At 52.6% G+C, this 20,276-nt stretch overlaps 1 protein-coding gene across 1 annotated transcript; it reads right to left on the reverse strand.

Annotated features, from left to right (window-relative positions):
* Positions 1–6,207: 6,207 nt before the first annotated feature.
* On the reverse strand, positions 6,208–14,763 carry AIPL1 (aryl hydrocarbon receptor interacting protein like 1). The gene is made up of 6 exons (XM_045526983.1): positions 14,626–14,763; positions 13,905–14,084; positions 8,879–9,067; positions 7,746–7,922; positions 7,513–7,654; positions 6,208–6,827 (listed from the first exon to the last, which is right to left on the reverse strand). Exons 1-6 carry the CDS (start codon positions 14,719–14,721, stop codon positions 6,208–6,210), a joined length of 1,404 nt encoding a protein of 467 aa, XP_045382939.1. The 5' UTR covers positions 14,722–14,763.
* Between the last annotated feature and the right edge of the window lie 5,513 nt (positions 14,764–20,276).

Here is a 20,276-nt window from a genome sequence, read left to right on the forward strand (position 1 = left end):
TCTTGGGACTTCTCAGCCTCCACGATCACATGGGCCAAGTCCTTGTCACACATGCATAAATCTCCTACTGGTTCCGTTTCTCTGGGGGACCCTCACTAATGCCCAATTCAGTTCACAGCAGCACTCACCACAGGAAGGACCCTGGACGTCACCCAGACGGGACCCCTTCCTTTCCAGGGGGCAGAACGAAGGCTGGGAAGAGAGGACACTCACCCACGTTAGTCAGACAGGAGGCGTGACTAAGTCCTGGCCTCCTGCCTTGGGGCACTGCCCCCACCACGCCCCGTGAGAAGTCACCCAGCAAAGCCCAGCTTAACGCAGAGTAGGGCTCTCCTAGCAAAACACTTGCCCTGTCTCTTGGGTTCACCTACGTCCCTCCAAAAGTGGTACAAAGCTGTTTTAAATAAATGGCATTTTTTGTCTAAGGAACACATATCTCTGTCTGAATAAGGGAAGTCAGTGAAGAGTTGGATTTGCTCTACAGAAATTGAATGGACAGCCAAGTGTGTCCAATGGCTGTGGCAGCAGGTCACCACACCTCAGGATCCAGGACCCACCCCAGGTATCTACCTCTGTCTCTACCTGGCTGCCTCCCTCCCCCTCCTCCCCTCTCTCTCTCTGTCTCTCGGCTACTCCTCTCTACACATCTCCTTCTTTCCTCTCCCATTTGTCGCTGGCTTTCCCCATCTCTCAGGCCACATGTCAGCTTAGCCTGCTGACACGCTGCCCCTGGGGGGACAGGGAGCTCTGCCTCTGCTTCCCGGTCCTCTCCCGACCCCACGGGGAGGAAGCAGCAGGCCTTTGAGGGCCCTGGCCCATCTGGTGCTGAGAGGCCAAGCCAGGTGCGGTCTCTTCTGTCCGTCCTTCCTTCCTAAGGCAGGCTGGGGGGCAGGGGCGCTCTCAGCCTATCAACAAGGAAGCAAACCTGAGGCCTCGTAAGAAACGTGGGAGAAGATGAGGAATCCCAACGCCCCCAAAAAGGAGAGAAACAAAAATGGCGAGGCAGACAGAACACGCTGTGATGACATCAGAGCCACGAATTGTGAGTGGGTTGGTGGAGAAAACACTGGTCTAGAAGTCAACAAATTTCACCCCAGCTCTGGTTCTGCCAGTGACTCACTGTCGTGACCTTAGGTATGTCCTTTCTGTACTCTGGGCCTCAGTTTCCCCATCTGCACAACAAGATATTGGACCAGTTTCTGAAGGTCCTTGCATGTGTAAGAATTGAGATGTGTTTTTCAGAAAGAAATTGACTCGTTCAACCTGGATTTCTGCAGCCCCGGTACGGGCCAGGCTTCGTTCCAGCAGCTGAGGATACGGAGGCTACAGCAGGGAACAAAACAGATGAAATCCTGTGCCCTCCAGAGATCATCACACTCAGTGAGAGCTGCCAGCCCCAAGACTGCTGAGGAAAGACAAATGCCCCGCTACATCTTCAAGTGATATTTTTATTGGCGGCAGGAGGAAAGGCGAGATTCTTTGTTCATCAGATGCTCGCACTAATGAGGACACCTGAAGTAATGGGGCAAATGTAATTAGGCCAGGAACTCTGCAGACGCAAAACCACCGTAAATAAGGATGCGAGTTTACCTAACCTTCTCGTTAGCACCTCGAGAGGGGAGGGAGGGGGAGAGGCCGAGCAGGGAACAGCCCCCTCCCACATAGCGGGCACTCGGAGGTGGTCACGATGCCCCCTACTCATGGACCATGCGATCAGGGTGAAATTCTAGACGGAGTCTCCAGGGACAAAACCAGGCATCCGGATGTCGGCTGTCAGAGAAACCAAACCAGGACTGCTGCAGCGTCATCACAGACAGGTGACATGGTGAGGCTGGGGCTGCCTCCCTTTCTGTGGTGAGGAAATCAGGGCTCAGGTGACACCCAGGTGGCCCCTCACTCTCAAGCTCCCCGTCCCCTTAGAAACAATGGCCTCACAGGCAATTAAAAAGAAAGGCCACGCTCCCATCTAGTCATCTTCCTTCGCCTCTGCCACTTATTGGGCGTTAGACTTACGGGGCTAGGACCCCAAGCGTCAGATCCAACCCACATGTGTCTATTCCAGGCTCAGCCACTTACAGCTGCGTGACCCGGGCAAGCCAGGGCCCTCGCTGAGCTGAGGCTCCTCTGCACCGCCTTGAGGGGGGGGGCTCTCAAAAAGGGGTGCTGTTGTCAGTCCCCAGGGCTCAACGCCAAGCCTCCTGCAGAGCCTGTGCTGTTGAAAGTTGAACTGTTTGCTACATTAAGTGTGACTGAGGTTGCCTGGCCATTTCTCACCAACAGGGAGGTGCCTTAGCCTTGTGACCAGCAATAACTGAGCATGTGCTATACCCCTCTGCCTTGTTTCCAATCTCCAGATGCACACCAAGACCTTAGACATCACTTTGGGCTGAGCCCTTCTCACAGCAGGTGGTTCTGCAGGGGAGGGCTTCAGCTGAGAGCATGACAGGGGGCTGTGCCCTGGGGGGCAGGAAAAAGCTGGCTCTGGTGCCCATTTGTGGCATCTGGGCCTGAATTCAAATTCTGGGCCTGCCCCTGGGGAGCTGGCCACACTGGCCACACTGGCCTTTCCTCCCCGCAGCCTGGAGGAGACTTGACACCTGATCGGGCAGGGTCTTGGCAGAAGACAGGTGGCCTCCTCAAAGGGGTAGCCACGGAGGCAGAATGAAGGCGTAGGAGGAGTTGAGGAAACCAACAAGGAATGGGGAGTGCAGGGCACTGGCGGGAGTGGGAAACCATCGCCAGGCTTGGCCTGCAGGGCTTGGGGGGTGGGGCGGGCAGTGCTGCTCAGAGGCCAGTGAGAGCTATGGTCCAGGACACCCGTTGTGACCACAGGTCAAAGAGCACAGCTGCTGCCAAACCACAGCCCAGCAAGGAGGGAATCCGAGAAACAAAATCCCAAAGGTCCTCCTCCCACTACTAGGTCTCCTGCTGGTGTCTCCTGTTGGCCAAACCCAACTGAGGGCAGAGGGCGAGAGAGCCGGGATCCATCTGCATGCTGAGCCTGCAGGGCACAGAGCAGGGCAGGGGACAGACCGGGGACCGATGGAGAATAGCCAGCTGTGGCAGGCTGTATAATGCCCCTGCAACATGCCCACATCCCAATACCGATAACCTGTGGATATGTTACCTTAAACAGCAAAGGGACTTTGCAAAGGTGATTAAGTTAAGGGTGTTGAGGTGGGGGTTATCCCGGATTATCCTGGGGCCCAATGTAACCACAAGAGGCCTTACAATGGGAGGCAGGAGGGTCAGCGACACACAGAGGCGCTGTGATGATGGACGTAGAAGAACACTGAGAAATTAGAAGATGCTACGCTGCTGGCTTTGAAGATGGAGGAGGGGGCCACAAGCCAAGGCCTGCAGGCGCTTCTGGGAGCTGGAAAAGGCAAGAAAACGGATTCTCCCCTAGAGCGTCCAGAAAGAACCCAGCCCTGCCAGCCGCTTGAGGATTCCCGACCTCCGGAACTGTAAGAGAATAAATACCTTTGTGTTGTTGCAAGCCATTAAGTGTGTGGTGATTTCCTACAGCGGCCACAGGAAGCTAATATACCTGCACAGTACCCAGGGGGCTCCCTCAGGCCTCCAGCCCCCTTACTACCCTCCCAAATGGCTCGCTGGTCTCAGGGTCCCTGTCAACCCCATTTAGGACAGAAGTCACACTGGTGGCTCATACCTGGAGCAAACGCCTTGGCTAACCGGGGCTGATTCTCGGAGGGAGGTGCCAGGCCAGAGTGGCCTGGGAAGCCCACACAAGCACCTCTCATGTTGGCCCCTCTCACTGCTCCCAAACAAAGGTGACTGGCGTGCCCCAGGCTGCTCCCTAATATGAGTGTCATATTTCTCTCCTTTCCTTTTTTCATTATTTGTTTTTTGACACATCATATCCACGTATGGACTACCTGGTGAAAGAGGCAGCATGGTGTCCTACAAAAACCCCAGCCCAGAAGTCTGAAACCTGATGCTAATCCTGGATCCACCCCAGCTTTGAAATGAGATTTAGCAAGTTACTGCCCCTCTCTGAGCCTCAGTTTCCCTGTCTGTACTAGTGACAGTTGTCTCTGAGGCCCTAGTCTGCTGGCAGTCTGATTCCATGGTTCTAAGCGCCTCCTTCCCTGTCGCCAGCTTGCCTGACCTAGCAACCCAGTAAGGGTCAGGGCGTGGTCAGGGCTGGGGAGAACCGGCAAGTCTGGAGCCCAGAGCTTGTTCTTTGGGAGGACAGGCAGAGCCCATCTCCTGGCCCCGAACCACACTCGGCTTGTTCTCTGCTGCCCCCTGCTGGCCACTTGAAACCAAAGCCCTCCTGCTAGATTCCTGGGAAAGGAGCCCTCCAGACAAGACCCCTGCAACCTGCATGCCCCCGCCCAGTCCTGGCCAGCCTGGCCTTCCCTTGAGGCTAGTTTTCAGGGCACAGAAGGAAGCCCATGCAGCGACCAGAGCCCTGGATGGGGAGGCTGCCTGCGTCTCTCCCCACGTCTGCTTCCCACCCCCTCTGCCCTGGTAAGATGGGTACGAGATGCCACAGTTTCTGAAAAGTGGCTCTCTTGGCCCCCTCTGCCTTTGTGGGATAGTAACACTGGGACAAGGGGTCCCCATGCACTCTCTCTCCAGGGTATTTCCCACCATTGTCTATGACTGTCCCGGTCCTTACTCCTTTTTTCTTGGGCTTGCAACCGTCCTGGGGCATCAGAAGGGGAGATGTCCACACAGGATGAGTCGGACAGGACCAAGCAGGGCCCTGGGATGCATTTGGGCACCAGTCCTCCTGAGGGGTCTGCACACTGCATACTCACTGCAATGAGATGGGATCCTTGCTGTCCCCAAAAGAAAGGGTGGCCAGTGGGACTGCTGCATACAGAAAATGGGCAGGACAAGGGAGGCCAGGCAGTCTGCAGGTCATAGTCCCTGGCCCTCAAATAATGGCCCTTGCCGGGCTCTGTATCTGCTCTGAGACAGTGCTGCATCTCTGGTCGCCCAGACACCATGGAGGCCTCTCTCCCCAAGCAGTGCTGCCAGGAGAAGCAGGTGAAGGTCCCTCATCTCTCTGCCCCCAGCCTCCGTCCCTGTTCTATCTTCTCCAGCTCCCAGGACTCCCTCCAGACTCGGGAAGGACACTCCTGCCTTGCTGCCTCTGCAGGTCATAATGTGTCCTTCCTCCGACCTCCTCTGAAACCCCTTCCCCACCTGGGTCCTCCACACTGTACCTGGATGGCCCACTGGACACTGAGCCTGAATCCACCACAAGTGAATCCCCCTTTTCTCCAAGGCAGGGGAGGGCTTAAACTTCAAACTTTCTAGCACTGAAAAAAAAAAAAAAAGAGGGAAGAAGAAAAGAAAAAAATAAAACATTGCCATGTTAAAATATACACTGCAACTCCAGATGCCAGGAATATCCTCATTCTGGTGGCCTGGGGGTCATGAAACCGGAACCACAGAAAAAGAAATGTGATGAAAGCATGGAGCAGGCCCTTCAGGAAAACACACTCACATGACCATCATCATGTAAACACTATTTATTGATTTTCAAATTTGAGACTCAACCTATGGACAAAGCACAGAAGACTTAATGTTGGTTACAGAGCAGAAGAGAGATGTTAACAACCAGGATGATGGAAAAGTCAGGTACATCAGACCTTTAGGGAGGAGGAAGGTGAGAGTTGGGAACGGAGGAGGAGACGAGGGTGAGGGGAGGGTCCCAGCTCTGCCAGCCTCATCCTACACAGAAGGGAGTCACCGGTTCCACTAAAGTCAATGGGGTTCTAGAGAGTTCTAGGTGTAGTGTATAAACTTACAAAAATAACTAAGAGATGACCGCTAAATATAGCCACCCAAAATGGGGAGAAAGAGAGGGATGGCAGGGGCGGAAACAGGGTCACAGCACCCAATCCTCATTTTTCATTGCCGTGGGGTAAAAATGACACACGGAGGAACCGTGACTGAAACGTGCTACCTGGAGATAGAGCTACCAGAGGAATAAAAAACGGGCAATTTTAAAAGCTCTGGGCTAAGGAATGGGAGGAGCAGGGGAGGAAACTGCACTTTATTCATAAGCTCTTCTGTGTTCTTTCAATTGTTTTTAACCATGGGCATGCATGATTTTGATTTCAAAGATTAATTTTAAATTTCAAAAAGTGACATCAAAATCGTGGTCAACTGAACCAGAAATGCCCGGGCTATGAGCTCCCCGCCTGGGTGCCGGTGGCAGAGGGCTCAGTGCGGTTGCGGGGGCCCCGAGGGGGACACGGGCGGTTGCGGGAGCCCAGCGGGGGGCAGGAGCGGTTGCGGGGGCCCCGCGGGGGACACGGGCGGTTGCGGGGGCTCCGAGGGGGACAGGGGCGGCTGCGGGGGCCCCGCGGGGGACAGGGGTGGTTGCGGGGGCCCCGCGGGGGGCAGGAGCGGTTGCGGGGGGCCCGAGGGGGACAGGGGCGGCTGCGGGGGCCCCGCGGGGGGCAGGGGCGGTTGCGGGGGCCCCGCGGGGGGCAGGGGCGGTTGCGGGGACTCCGAGGGGGACAGGGGCGGCTGCGGGGGCCCCGCGGGGGCCAGGGGCGGTTGCGGGGGGCCCGAGGGGGACAGGGGCGGTTGCGGGGGCTCCGCGGGCTGCTCGGCTCCGGGCTGCCCCGCGGCGCGGCGGCCCAGCATGCTCCGGCAGCGCAGCCGCTCCTCCTCCTGCTTCTCGGCCATGCGGTTCTCCAGCAGCCGCAGCTCCCTGCGCACCGCCTTCTGCATGGCGGGCTCCAGCTCCAGCACCTTCTCCAGGTCCGCCTTGGCCTCCGCCTCGTTCCACACCTCGGCGTGGGCCCGCGCGCGCACGTAGTAGGCCTTCACGATGCCTGCGGGAGGACGGGGCAGCCCCCACCGGGCTGGGACCCACCCGCCTACAAGACCCTTAATCCTGCCCGTGATCCTTAACCTCCCTGTACCTCTCGTGCCTCAGTTTACTCGACAGTAAAATGGTGACGATTATGATGCCAGCAGTTCTTCCTCCCATCCCTTCCCGCGGACCTCTACCCTTCCCAGCCCTGGAACTAAGTTGATATTCCTAACTTTGTATTCTTTACCTCACAGACGCCCCCGAAATTGTGTAGCCTTCAGGCCCTCTGCCTGCACCTACCCCATACTTGGCGCCTGGAGCACGCTAAGTGCTGACATTGCTACTGTCACCGACATTCGAATACCATCTTCACAGACACTGCCGTGTATGTGCACCCTGGATACTAGTCTTGACTCATTATTTTTCCCTATCAATTGCCCTGTTTTTAAAAACCTGTTTACTGCTCCACAAAATCACAAGTTCGGCGAGCTACTTGTCTATTCGTCCAAATGCATTAAAAGAAAAGACCCCCTACAGTAAGCACTGCCCACCCATCAGGCTTGGCGAAACCTGCTGGGTGCAGACCAGGTTTGCTGCCTTGACAGAGTCGGCAGAGAATTCCCGGAAGGTTTTTGCAGGTGACCCTGTGGCCCGGGCCGGATGCCCCCTCGCCCCGCCCTGCCCCGCCCCGCCCCGCGGCGCACCTGGGTGGTGGCGCAGGATGTCGCTGGTGTGCTCCAGCACCTCGTAGTACTCCTCCTTCTTCAGCAGGCACTGGCAGTAGTTGAGGATCAGGGTGTTGATCATCTTTTCCAGCTTCAGCCACTGCACCTCCCAGGGCTTCTCCTGCCGGATCACGAGGTCTGCAGTGAGCTCAGGCGCCACCCAGGCCACGGCCAACGCCAGGCTGCTCCCCCAAGGTCGGCCCCACTCCCACCTTGGTCTGCAGGTTCCTCAGGCAGACGATGGCTTCCTGGTACTTGCTAGAGGCCTCCTCGTAGCGGCCCAGCTTGAAGAGCCGGTTTCCTTCCCCATGGAGGACGGGCACCGCCTTCATCTTCTCGTCGTTGCTCAGGTTCCAGGTCTCCCTCCGGTACTCACTCGGGGCCTCAACCTGGCCAAGAGCTGCAGGTCAGTGGGGCAGGGACCCCAGGGGCCTGCACCCCCACAGGGACCAGAGAGAGTGGACCCCAGCACGTCTCCCTGAAGGCAGCTCTGCGTTTTCCACAGTAGGGTTCGGCCAAAAAATCAGGCTTGCAGATACATATAAACCAGGGAACGGAGCAACAAGGCCCAAGGCCCTGCCCTAAATCAGTGCCTCTGTGTGAATCAGAAAAAGGGACCCCTTTGTCAAGACAATTTATTTCCAATATTCAGAAAATTGTCATGAATACTCATTTTGTTAGAACAAGACACTTCATTGCCATCTGCTGGAAAATTGTCATTATAAAAATACAAATATACAAGGTCTCTAATGAGCACCTTGGAAGAGATGCCTTTGTGCAGTGCACAGACCACACAACTGTTCCAGCAGGCCTGTCAAGGCCCTTGGTTGACAGAGTTCTTATGGCCTTACCCTTGGCCAAAAGCTGAGTCCTGACCTGAACTTGACCCTGGCCCTGAGCCTCTCCCACCAACTCCCAAACATAGGCTGTCAACTGGGGTTCTGGGTGAGAGGATGTGGACTGGACACCTCCATGCAGCCTCTCCCACTACTCAAGAACCAAGTCTGAACTCACAAACCACAGGGACCAAGGATGAGGTTAGTATCCTAAACTTTTGCAAATAAAAATGGAAGTAGATAACCAGTAGAAGTAAAATGCCTCCAAAATGAAAATGTATCACATTTTTAAAAATTGGTTCCAAATGGACTTTTTCTGTAGAAAAACCAGAGGATTTTTTTTTCAAATTTCTATTCTCCTGTTGTTTACAAACCCTTTCCTCTTCTCTGAAGAGAAACAGGGCACTGTCCAGGGGCCGGTGGAGTTGGGGGTCCCAAGAGTACCCGCTGTCCCTGGTCCCTCTCAGATGCTGGGACAGCCCTCCACCCCACAGACCCCAGAGTCGCACCTGCAGCAGCTCGATCACAAAGATCAGAGGCTGCGGCTCCTTCTGCAGCTCGTCCAGATCCTCGTAGCCCAGCGTGTGGTAGGCGAACATGTTGGCCAGCCCACACGTGTGCACGTGCCACTCCGTGGGGTCCTTGCCCTCAACCATCTGCCGCAGGCTCCGGGACAGGATGGGGTACACCCCTGTGTGCTGTGGGGAGAGACAGGTGGATGGCGTCTGGGCCACAAAGACCCCTTCAATCTGAGCCCTTAACAGCAGGAATCCTGCTACCCCACTATACCCACTAATGACTGTGCTAAACGGTGTGCCCGGCTCCTTCAATCCAACAAGGAAGGCACGACTGTTAGCCTCATTTTACAGCTGAGGAAATTAGAGCCTAGAGAAGTTAAGCAACTTGCTCCAGGTCACACAGGAAGGAGATGACAGAGCCAGGATTCAATTCTGGCTCCAGAGGCCATGCTTGTAGCCTCATGCTGCCACCTCTGGTCCTTGTGGTCAACTGTAACACCTCTCTCCCCAAGGGGACTCAGAGCTCCACCAAGTCTGGGACTCTCAGGGAGGGCAGTGTGGTGCAGTGGAAGGAGCAGGGCTCTGGGGTCGGAGAGGGCCAGTTGGGTGTCCTGGCAGTGCTGCGGGTGAGCAGTGAGCCCAGGTCATGGCACTTGTCTGGAGCCCAGTTCCCTCGGTGGCACCTGTCTGCCATCAAGGCTGCTATAGGGATTGAATGAGACAGTAGAGACGCAGGCCTGGCCCATGGCAGCCTCACCCGGCACTGGGAGCTGGGCTTGCCACCCTCATGATGGAGGAGGGCTGGGAACATCAGCGTGGCCTGCTGCATGCCGGGCCTCAGTTTCCCCAACTGTGGTCTCTGAGAACCCGTCTCCTAGGACCAAGTTCTGAACTAGCCCGGTAAAGACACACTGCTGGGAAAGTGAAGGGGCAGAAGAGTCCAGCTCTGTCTCCAGGTCACCAGCATGGAGATAAAGGTCACCCCTCCCTGCCCTTACCAGCCAGGATTAGCCCAGAATGCCCTTTGCCACTTTGCGAGAGACACGACCAGATGGCAGCTGAGCCTTTTAGGATTAAGGCTGGACCAGGGGAGGGAGAGGCCCAGGATCAGCCTGCTGCAGGGAGGGGGACTCCTTGCCCTGACCTGGCAGCCCCAGCTCAGCAGCCCCCACCTCCCAGCAAGGTGAGTGTGAGCTGCGGACCCCAGGGCCAGCTGCTGTTAGGGCATACTCTCAGACAATGGCCTTATCCACCCAGACACCTGCCACCCTGGCACTACCAGGGCCACCACCAGGAAGGACAACTGCTGCCTGGGAGGGAGGAAGGAGGATGTACATCTCAGCTCTGAGCCCATCCTTGCAGCTCAGCTTGCGGGGCTGTAGGCTGGCAGGGTCAGCCATGGTCACACACAGGTCTCTGTGGAGCTGGACTCCCGCCCCTAGGACGTGCTCATGCCCGTGGGGCTGCAACTGGGGCAGGGGGAGCCCAGGATCACTGCCTCTCTCTGGGGCTTCAAGGCCAGAGCCTTCTGTCTGAGGAACTCTATCTATTCCGAAGGTTGCAAACTGGAGTGTGAGAGGCCATATCCAACTTGCAGATTGGCTTTGTTCTAGCCCTTCACAGTGTGGAGGGTTTTGTTTGCCTGTTTTTAATTTGTTGCCAGCATTTCAACACTGGGTGAGTTCACATGTTAATGCAAATTTCTGGCTTTGTCTCAAAAGCTCAGAAGCCCCAGCCACACCGGGCGCTTCCCCTCTCACATGGCAACCGTCCAGCTGAAGCTGGGCAGCAGCCGCCCCCTTGGGCTGGAGCTGGTGATCTGCAGCCTGCCAGGGCTCCTGGCCCTCCGTGGGCCTGGAGTTTGCAGCCCCTGGCTTTGCAAGACTAGGCACCAGCAAAAAATCCCACATGCAGACCGGGGTCCTCCCTGGAGGGACAGGAAGGAGTGTATCTCGGAGCAGATGCTCCCAGAGCCCCTGACTGATCCTGCCCCTCAGGTTCAGGGGAAGGGGGAAGTGGGAGGAAGCCCCCTGCCCTGCAGAGACCTAAACTCCAAGGTCATCTAGTAAGGACTGTCCAGGCAGAGGGTTCTGCGGGGAATGCCAGGCAGCGACTGGTGGGGAAAGCCAGGCCCTCCTGAGGCCTTTGCCGAATAGAGAGGATTGTCTCACTGATCGCTTAGTTTTTCCAGGTTCTTAGCTGGAGAGATGTCCCATAGAAGAGAAGGGGCTAACTAAATGTAACATGCCACGCTTGCTCACACTCCCTGGCCCTCTCCCCACTTCTAGGCCTCATGAACTCCTATTCATCCTTCAAGACCCAGCTCCATATTAGCTGCTTGAGGAAGGCCCCCCAAGACCCTAAAGCAGTTAGTTGACCCTGTTTTGTGGCCCCACAGCACTCTACCCTCTCTTATTTATGCTGTGTCACTAGTTGGCCTGCATGACAATTGCTTAGGTGACTGCTCCTCCTCCAGAATTCAAGTTCCTTGAGGACTGGGGACTTTGCCTGTTTCATTTCTAATACCAAGAACAGGCCAAATCTGGTGGCCAGTGACTGTTTTCTAGATGGATGGATGGATAGATAGATAGATAGATAGATAGACAGATAGATAGATACAGGAGAGGATGGATGGGTGTGTAGTGATGGAAGACTAGATTATGAATGAACATTGGTTGGAGGGAAGGATGGATAAACTGATGCATGGGCAGGTAGATGGATGGAAGGATAAGAGGTGGATGTGAAGATGGATAAATAACTCTAGAAGGGGTATTTGTGTGTGTGTGTGTGCTTATGTGCAATCATGCCAGCCATGGGCGGAGATGTGGGAGGGATTTTGGGAAAACCCATAGTCACTATGATACAAAAATTACCAGCCTGTGGAATGGGCAGTGCACTCATGTGACTATTGATGTGGCCAAAAGAACACAGACACCGCAAGAAACAAAGAGCCATGGCCACATTACAGGAGTCACAGCAGCTTGCGCTTTTGCAAACAACAAATCAATCAACCAATCAAGAATTTATTGACAGCTTTCTATGCACTCAGCTCTCCTGCGCTAGCAAATATGCACCCTATGCGGAGGGAGCTATTGTTGGCAACCAAGCCTTGCCTAACATATGGCCTGAATTAGAGACACAACCAGTCTAAAAAGTACAGAGGCTCCTCATTGTAAGCAAAGTCAATAAATATAATTTTAAACTAACTGAAATCACAAAGTCAGTTTTCTAAAGACTTGATAAAAATAAAACAGATTTTAAAAGTTAAAAACATCAGGATGAAGAACAACCCAGGGACTGGTACAAAAAAAAGATGCTCAAATAGCTTTTGCTAAGTGAGTGAAGAAATGAAGAGCATGTGTTGAAGGGGATCCCCTACTGGCAAACGATGGCATTGCAGCCTGGCTCTATTAGACATTGTGAGAAACATGAGCCAGACAGGACTCATGTCCCACGTGTCCCACCCAAATCCTGTCCCTTAACTTATTTGACCCGGAATAAGTTACTTTCTCTTTCTGAGGCTTAATTTTTCTCATTAGTAAAATGAGAAAGTTAATCTCAAAATTTCTTCTGGCTCAAAATAATGGCCCCCACTTTTCAATTGCCCTGTACTATGATTAATCTTCATATACATCATATTGTGTAACCTTTGAAACAACCCATTCTCTTAGGGTTTATTTATAGTTGAGAGAATAAGTGGCAGAAAGAAGAAAGGGCGTCCCCAGGTCACAAACTAATAAAAGAACAGAGTTCAAACTGTTCCCAAATTGCTCTTTCAAAAGGTTATTGGCTCCTGCTGAAATAATGAGTCTAGGTGTTCACCCTCAAAGGTGAAAGTCTAGGGTGAGCTTTGGAATGGATGGATTGGGCTGTCAACACCTGAACCCACAACTCAGTCTTCACATCACAATAAAAGAGGCAGCAGGCATAGTGGGCCTGCGGGAAGTGCACAGTACCACCCATGACAGACTGTTGCAAAAAAAAAAAGGAAGAACCTGAATCTTATCAAGCCCTCTAGACCAAACTTTTAGTATATCAAATATATGGGGAATAGAGGAACACATTGGACAATTCCATGGCAAAGCAACCATAAACTCAGAATGTGGAACTTCTACAGGACAAATCCATGCCAAGGACAAAAAGACGGAGGAGAACCCACAGATAAGAAGAGACTTGAGAAACATAGCAACAGAGTGCTATGCATGGACTTCGTCTGAATCCTGACTTGAACAGACCAACCTCATTCATTTATAAAGAATAAATGAAGAGACAACCAGAGAAATTTTAATAGTGACTGGATATTAGACTGATTTAAGGAATTATTGGGGTTTTAAAAATATTTCCTAATGATATTGTGGTTAAATATCCTTATATTTTAGAGATAGGAAGTTTGGTGTTCACAGATGAAATGATATGTTGTTTGGAATGTGCTTTAGTCTCATGGGACAAGGAAGGGAAGTGGGTGGGGCAGTGGGTGAGACAGGACTGGCCATGGGTGGGTGGGGCTGGCACTGGGTGATGGGTGTTTGGAAGTTCATTAGACTTTCTGTCCACTTACGTATATATTTGAAAGTTTCCATAAGAAATTTTTGCCTTAAAGGTCAGTGAGTTTTGCCATTTCTACCCGGGCCACAGAACAGGGAATCTAACTTATAAAGGTAATTTATAGGACTGCCATAAATAGAGGAAAAATATTTTTGCTATGTGGCGAGGAGGGCAGAAAAGTAACCAATGGCCAGAAGTCCCCAGGATCTAATCACGCTGTGTAAGAAGTGAGGAGTGTGAAGTGGGCAGGCTCCCTCATCCCTCCGCCAGCCACAGCACACATTGTCACTTTAGGGCCTCGTTCTTTCGGTTGGGCCATCATTCTATTTACAGGGGCAGCGAGGAGGATGCAGGATTTGCTGTATGGAGTTTGTTTTCCCCGAGCTTTCCAGGAACGCAGCAGCCCTGCGAAGTGGGTGGGTGAGCCCCCTAGAAGACAGACCCGGGCAATGGGCCAGCAGGGCCTACTTACGATGATGTCACACCAGAACTCGGCCACCTCGCCGACCCGCATGGACGTCAGCAGGATCTCCCAGACCTCGAGCTTGAACATGTTCCCAATGATAATGTGCATGGGGTGGCCCACCTGCTTGCTGTCGTCTATGACCGTCCGCTCATCGTCACATTTCATGGTGCGGAAATGGAAGGTCACCTGGTCACCGAGAGAGTGGGCTCTGGTCTAGACACACCTCCCAATATCCAGCAGATGCCACCACCACTGTCATGGACCCCCAGGGCTGTCCTCAGGGGTCAGCTCTCACAAACCTGATGAGATGCCTCAGGCCTCAGGGTACCCCCACCCCGCCATGCTCCCCCAGAGAGGAGGAACCCGCCCTCCCCAAGGACCCCATTCCCACTCTCCAAGCTCCATGTGTCAGGAGGTCCTTCCTTAAACAAGCCCAACTTTAGTAGCCACAGACCCCTGAGGGCCCTTTCTTCTCACCCAACATTTAAGGCTCCAGAAAATTCCGAAAAGCCCCTTCCCTCAGGCCACATTAAAATTTAATCTGCAAAGTACAAAAAATGCCCCGCGAATGGTACCCACCCAGAGCTTCCCAGGTGCCTGAGTTGACAACTCCAGGAAAGGCCTACCTGGCTGTTTGTTGGCAAAGTTGAAGGCGGTTTGCAGCGCCCTGGGGCACAGCTGGGAGGCTGCCACAGGGGTCTGTATCCCACCATGGGGGCCCACTTACTCGGGATCCGGTGATGAAGCTGGGGAGCTCCCCGGTGCCCCCGTGCAGAATGGTCTTCTTGACCCCTTCCACGTTCAGCAGCAGAGCCGCGTCCATGGCTGTGGGTGGAGGGAGACCTCGGCCTGGGCTGAGATAATCACACCTGCAGGAGGTCGCTTAGGCGGCTGAGACAGACGTGTGGGGATTTGCCCTCCCCCAGGGGAGTGGATGAAGCAGGACGGTGGGGGAGGTGCCCCAAGCTGGCCCGGGCCGCTCTTCAGGGCCATTGTGGCCACTCTGGGCAGCCTGGCCTCCTGCCCCGTCCACCTCTGCCCACGGGGATGTGAGGCCCCTGCCTGCCACCACCATTGTCATGCCTGGTGGTATTCAGCGGCTTTTGTTCCACCCCAAGAAGGAGGAAGTCAGCTGAGCTTTCTTAAAGAAGACAAGGGAGAGGGGAAAGCAGCAGAGAGGCCTGGAGGCCACCCAAGGGGAAAGGAGGGGAGGCCTGAAGCCACTTTGCCCAGCCTGGCCCCGGGGGTGCTGCCCTGTCCAGACTCCGACTCCCCTTGCACCCCAGGCCGGGCCTCTGCTGCATCTGCCGTCCAGCCACCTCCCCTCCTTCCCTGTTTCCTCCTCCCACTCCCCAAGATCGCCCTCAGGAGGCTGTGAGATCCGGCCAGGGAAGAGGGGGCAGGTTTCTGGCTTCAGAGGGAAGTAAGACAGGGGACCAAAGGGGGTATGTGTCGCCCTTCCCAGCTGCTCCCCTGCCTCCCCTGCGAGGCCTGGTTGGGGCAGTGGGGCTCCCTCCCTGCCTTTGCAAGGCCTTAGCCCTGTGCTCTGGGGACCAGGCAGAGCCTATTCGGGGCGTCAGGGACCCCTTTCTGGGCTGAGAAAAAGAAACGTGAAGACGTGGTGTTTGGCGCCACCTTGTGGCCATCTCGGGTTCCCGTGCCGGCGCTCTCCCGCCCTGAGGGCCGTGGGCTCAGAGCGGCTCCTAACCGTTCTCTTCCCATGCCGCGCTGGCTTGTGACAGAGAAGGGACACAGGACCCTGCCACAGGTAGGGACAAGAACACTGGTCTAGGAGCCACACAGAGCTGAGTTCAAAGGGCTAATCCCCCTCTTATTTACTGACTCTGTGGCCGTAGATGTCTCCGATCTTTCCTAAGTCCGTTTTCCCAAATGAAATGGGAAAATCAACCTCTCCTGCCTCCCTCTCCGGGGAAGTTGAGAGGCCTGGAGCAGTGAGTGGGAGCCCCAAATCCAGCACTCCTGAAAGTCTTGACTCCCACCCGGAGCCCTTGGCATAGAGGAGACAAAGCCTGGGTCACTGGTCGGGGCCAAGGAACCCAGACTGCCCCTCCAGGAAACCCCACCTGAGTGCCCAGTCCCTGAGGGCCCAGTCTCCACCTGTGTCTGGGGGGAGAGGGGTGAAGGCTGGAGAGATCCTTCCCCTCCTCTCTTCCACCCTTTGCCCAGCAGCACAGCGACCTAGAGGGGTCTGCATGCAGGAGCTAAAACGGATACTTAGTAAAACTTCAAAGGGAAATAAAAGCCATTGCTATGAAAGTTAGGGAGGGAGGGAGATCACACAGCAGGGGGCAAGTGGCTGCTTCTGGGATCCCAGAAATGCTCACCCTTGACCCGGGTGAGGGGTACACAGGTATTTGCTTTATAAGCACAGTAAGTCCTCACTTAATGTAATTGGTAGATTCTTGGAAACCATGATTTGAAACAAAAGGATGTACAGCAGGTCCTCAAATAAGGTTGATGAGAAAAAAATTGGTTTCCTTATACATCGTTTCACTTAAAGTCACAGTTTCCAAGAACCTGTCAACAGCATTAAGCGAAGACTTACTGTATTCATTATACTGGATGTTACGTTTTAGTCATTTTCCTACCAGTGATATAATTCACAATGAGAGAAAAAGATCTAATCACAGCTCTTCTCACACTTCTTAAAACTCTCCCACTGTGCCCATTGCTTCCCTTTGTAGAGGATCAAAGGCACACAGGATTGAAGAGATATTTAAGGGGTAACACTGAGAGATTTTGCCCATGGTTGGCTGAGGAAGGTGGGGGGCACACAGGGAAGGGGTCATTGATGCTGACGCCAGGGGGGTTGGTTCCACTGCTGAGAAGAATGAAGGTCCACTGCCTGGGCCATGCCTGGACTCCAGCCACAGCCTCCAGACTGATCCCCTGGCACCAGCTTGGCCCCTATCTTAGTGCACTTTCTGTTGCTATAGCTGAGTACCGCAGACTAGGTAATTTATGAAGAAAAGGAGTTTATTCAGGTCATAGGTCTGGAAGTGGGGAAGTCCAAGAGCATGGCGCAGACACCTGGGGAGGGCCTCCTTGCTGTGTCAGAACATGGCACAGGGCATCGCATGGTGAGAGGGCCAGACTGTGCCAGCTCAGGTCTCTCTTCCTCTCCTTTTAAAGCCACCAGTCGCATCATGGGAGCCCCACTCTGATGTCCTTATCTAATCCTAATTACCTCCCAAAGGCCCCACCTCCAACATATGAATTTGGGGATTAAGTTTCCAACACATGAAATGTGGGGGACACATTCAAACCCTAGCAGCCCCCAAATCAGTCTTCTCATGGACTTTATTAAAATGCAACTCTAAAAACTCACTCCCCTCTTAAAATTCAGCAAAGACTTCCCACTGCCTTCGCGATAAATTCTGAATTCCTTCCCTGGCCTACAGTCCTTGCTTCTTGCCATCCTCAGACCCTGACCTTGGTCCCTGATCTCAGCCCTTCCCTGTCTGTTTTGCTTAGGTTTTCTCCAATCCTAGAACTTGGCAGTGCTCCAAACTCCCAACACTGGCCCCCTAACTCGTCAGCTAAGGAAAGTCTGCCCTGACCTCCAGCTCAAGTCAGTTTCCCCCCCCCTCCATGCCCTCTGACTCCCCCCAGCACTTCCCATTCATGGCATTAATTGTTTACAATGATGTGTTCAATGTCTGCTTCTTCCTTCAGACTGACAGTTCCAGGAAGTCAAGGAAACTGGTGGAAGCTTTGCTGTTGAACAGAGAGCCCCTGCAGACCAAGGTGGGAGCTCCTCTTCCATACCCCTCCCCATCACAGGCAAGGTGCAGCTGGAACCCCTCCCCACCCCAGAAAAGTCTCTACTTAGAACAGCTGACTGGCTTTTACTCCTTGACAAGAACAGGAGCCCCTGCACCTGCCGCGCCACGAGGAGCCCACTTCCCACCCTCAAGCCATCACTTCATGCAAGGCAAACAGGAAAGACATCTCATTCAGAAGAAAATGTTTCTGCCTTCTTTTCTTGTTGCCATGGAGACTGTTCTTCATTAACCTGGCCTGCCAGTTATCATTCTGAGTGAGGGAAGAGGGTGGGAAGCTCCAGGCAGGGAGGGCGTCTTCATGCACGCATGCTTGAGTTCATTCATTCTAGATGCTTAACAAGGCTGTGTAATCTAAGGTTAAGAATTCAGGTTTTGGAGTCAGCCACCCAGGATTTAAATTCCAGGTCTGACATTCCGTACAGTCTTAGACAAAGATGTGTCACCTGTCTGGATCTCAGCTTTGTCATCTGTAACGGAAATAAAAATAGTACCTACTTCGTAGTTGCTGTGAGGATTAGGGAAGAATAAAGACAGTAAATGCACTTAGCAGAATGTCTAACACATGGTAAGGGCTTGAAATATATAAGCTATTATTTTGGATGTGTCTGATGTGCTAGGCGCTGGAGAGGTGACTGTGACAAGGCACTCCAATTTGATAAATTTTCTTTCTAAATGTTTCACCTTCACTGAGTCCTTTGCACATTTTCAACTTAGTTTTCGTAGAAACAACAACTCTTTCTTTTCCCTCCTCATCTTTCATTGGTCAATGACAAGAATTAAATTACTTAATTACAATAATAAATGCAACTATGTAAACAGGTTTGGGAACAAACATTTTCAAACTGCAACTCACACCCCATTAGTGACCATTGTGAGATAAATGTAGTGCATTGCAATCATCAGTTTTTTTTTAATGAAATGGAAAATTAAATCTCAGAAACTTGCGTAGTCAAGTTTCATGAAACTTTTGTTTCGGTTCACGTGTGTGTGTGTGCCTGTGTGTACGTGTGTTTGTGTGTGCTGGGTTTCTTACAAGAAATACTGGTCCCCTTGAACACAATGTTCCCTGTTCCAAGACCACATACACACAAAAGGACACAAACAGAAACACATTCTTTGCCTGCTTAATTCATTCTCTGGGTTTCAGCTTTAAATAACATAATTTTTGTCTGGTTCTTTGATTAATTGATTATTGGTTATTTGATGCATTAGTGTCTGTCTCTTCCCACACACTAGATTTGAGCTCCATGAGGGTAAGGGACGCATGCATTTTGTTGACCTTAGTGGCACGTTTTTATCACAATGCTTCAGCAGTCACAGGCACCCAGGTGATCTGATTTGGAAAGACATGAGCAAGGAAACATGGGGGAAGAGGAGGAGGAGGAGGGACAGGGATACCAAAGTGACCTCAGCTAGGGTGTTCTGGTTTAAGGTGCCTGCAGCACCCAGGAGGAAATGAGACCCAGGAGTAGCTGGCTGCATGTCAGGTGAGAGGTCCAGGCTGGAGGTGCAGGTGTGAGGGGCCGAGGAGGGGCAGTGTGGGTGGTTAGGAAGTTTGAATCCTTAGCCCTGATGTAGACTGAGTGAAATTTGGGCCCAACTTCATTCTCTATGCCTCAGTTTCTTCATCAAGTTGTAGGCTGCAGTGAAGGTGTCTTAGTCCATGGACTAAGGAAGGCCTTAATCCGTTTTCTGTTGCTATAACTGAATACCACAAACTGCGTCATTTATAAAGAACAGAGATTTATTTAGCTCACAGCCTGGAGGCTAGGAAGTTCAAGAGCATGGTGCTGGCATCTGGTCAGCATCTGGTGAGGCCCTTCTTGCTGCATCATAGCATGGCCGAGGGCAGCACATGGCAAGAGGGCAAGAGCATGTGGGCCTACTCAGGTCTCTTTTCCGTCTTTGAAAGAAGGAAATCATGGGGCCCCACCCTAATGACCTTATCTAGTCTTAATTACCTCCCAAAGGCCCCACCTCCAAATGCTATCAACATTCTAGAGGCTGGGAAGGGTAGGGGGAGGCGGAATAGGGAGAGATTTGTTAAAGGATACAAAATTAGAGCTAGACAAGAGGAACAGGTTCTAGTGTTCTATAGGATGATTATAGCTAATGATATATGATATAGTTCCAAGTAGCTAGAATGAGGATATTCAATGTTCCCAACACAAAGAAATGATAAATGTTTGAGATTATGAATATGCTAATTACTCTTATCTGATCACTCTGCATGGTATCACATCACTATGCACCCATAAATATGCACAAGTATTATGTGGCAATTAAAAAAAAATTTAAGAAAAATCATTAAATCATACTTACAAAAGAATATATGCATAATATGTGTATACACATAGATATAAATAACATATATAAAATTATATACATATATGGTTTAAAGAATAATAAACACCCATGTAGCCATCACCCAAGTTAAGAAAAGGAACATTACTTTTGAAGCCCTTTGAGTCCCTTCCTGATCACATCCGCTTCCCTGCCACCCCTTCCAAAAATAACAACCTATTTTACTTTTGTGTGTACAATTCCCTTGCTTTCCATAACAGCTTTGTCC

This window comes from Lemur catta, chromosome 15 (genome assembly GCF_020740605.2).
Source record: "Lemur catta isolate mLemCat1 chromosome 15, mLemCat1.pri, whole genome shotgun sequence".
Taxonomy (NCBI): domain Eukaryota; kingdom Metazoa; phylum Chordata; class Mammalia; order Primates; family Lemuridae; genus Lemur; species Lemur catta.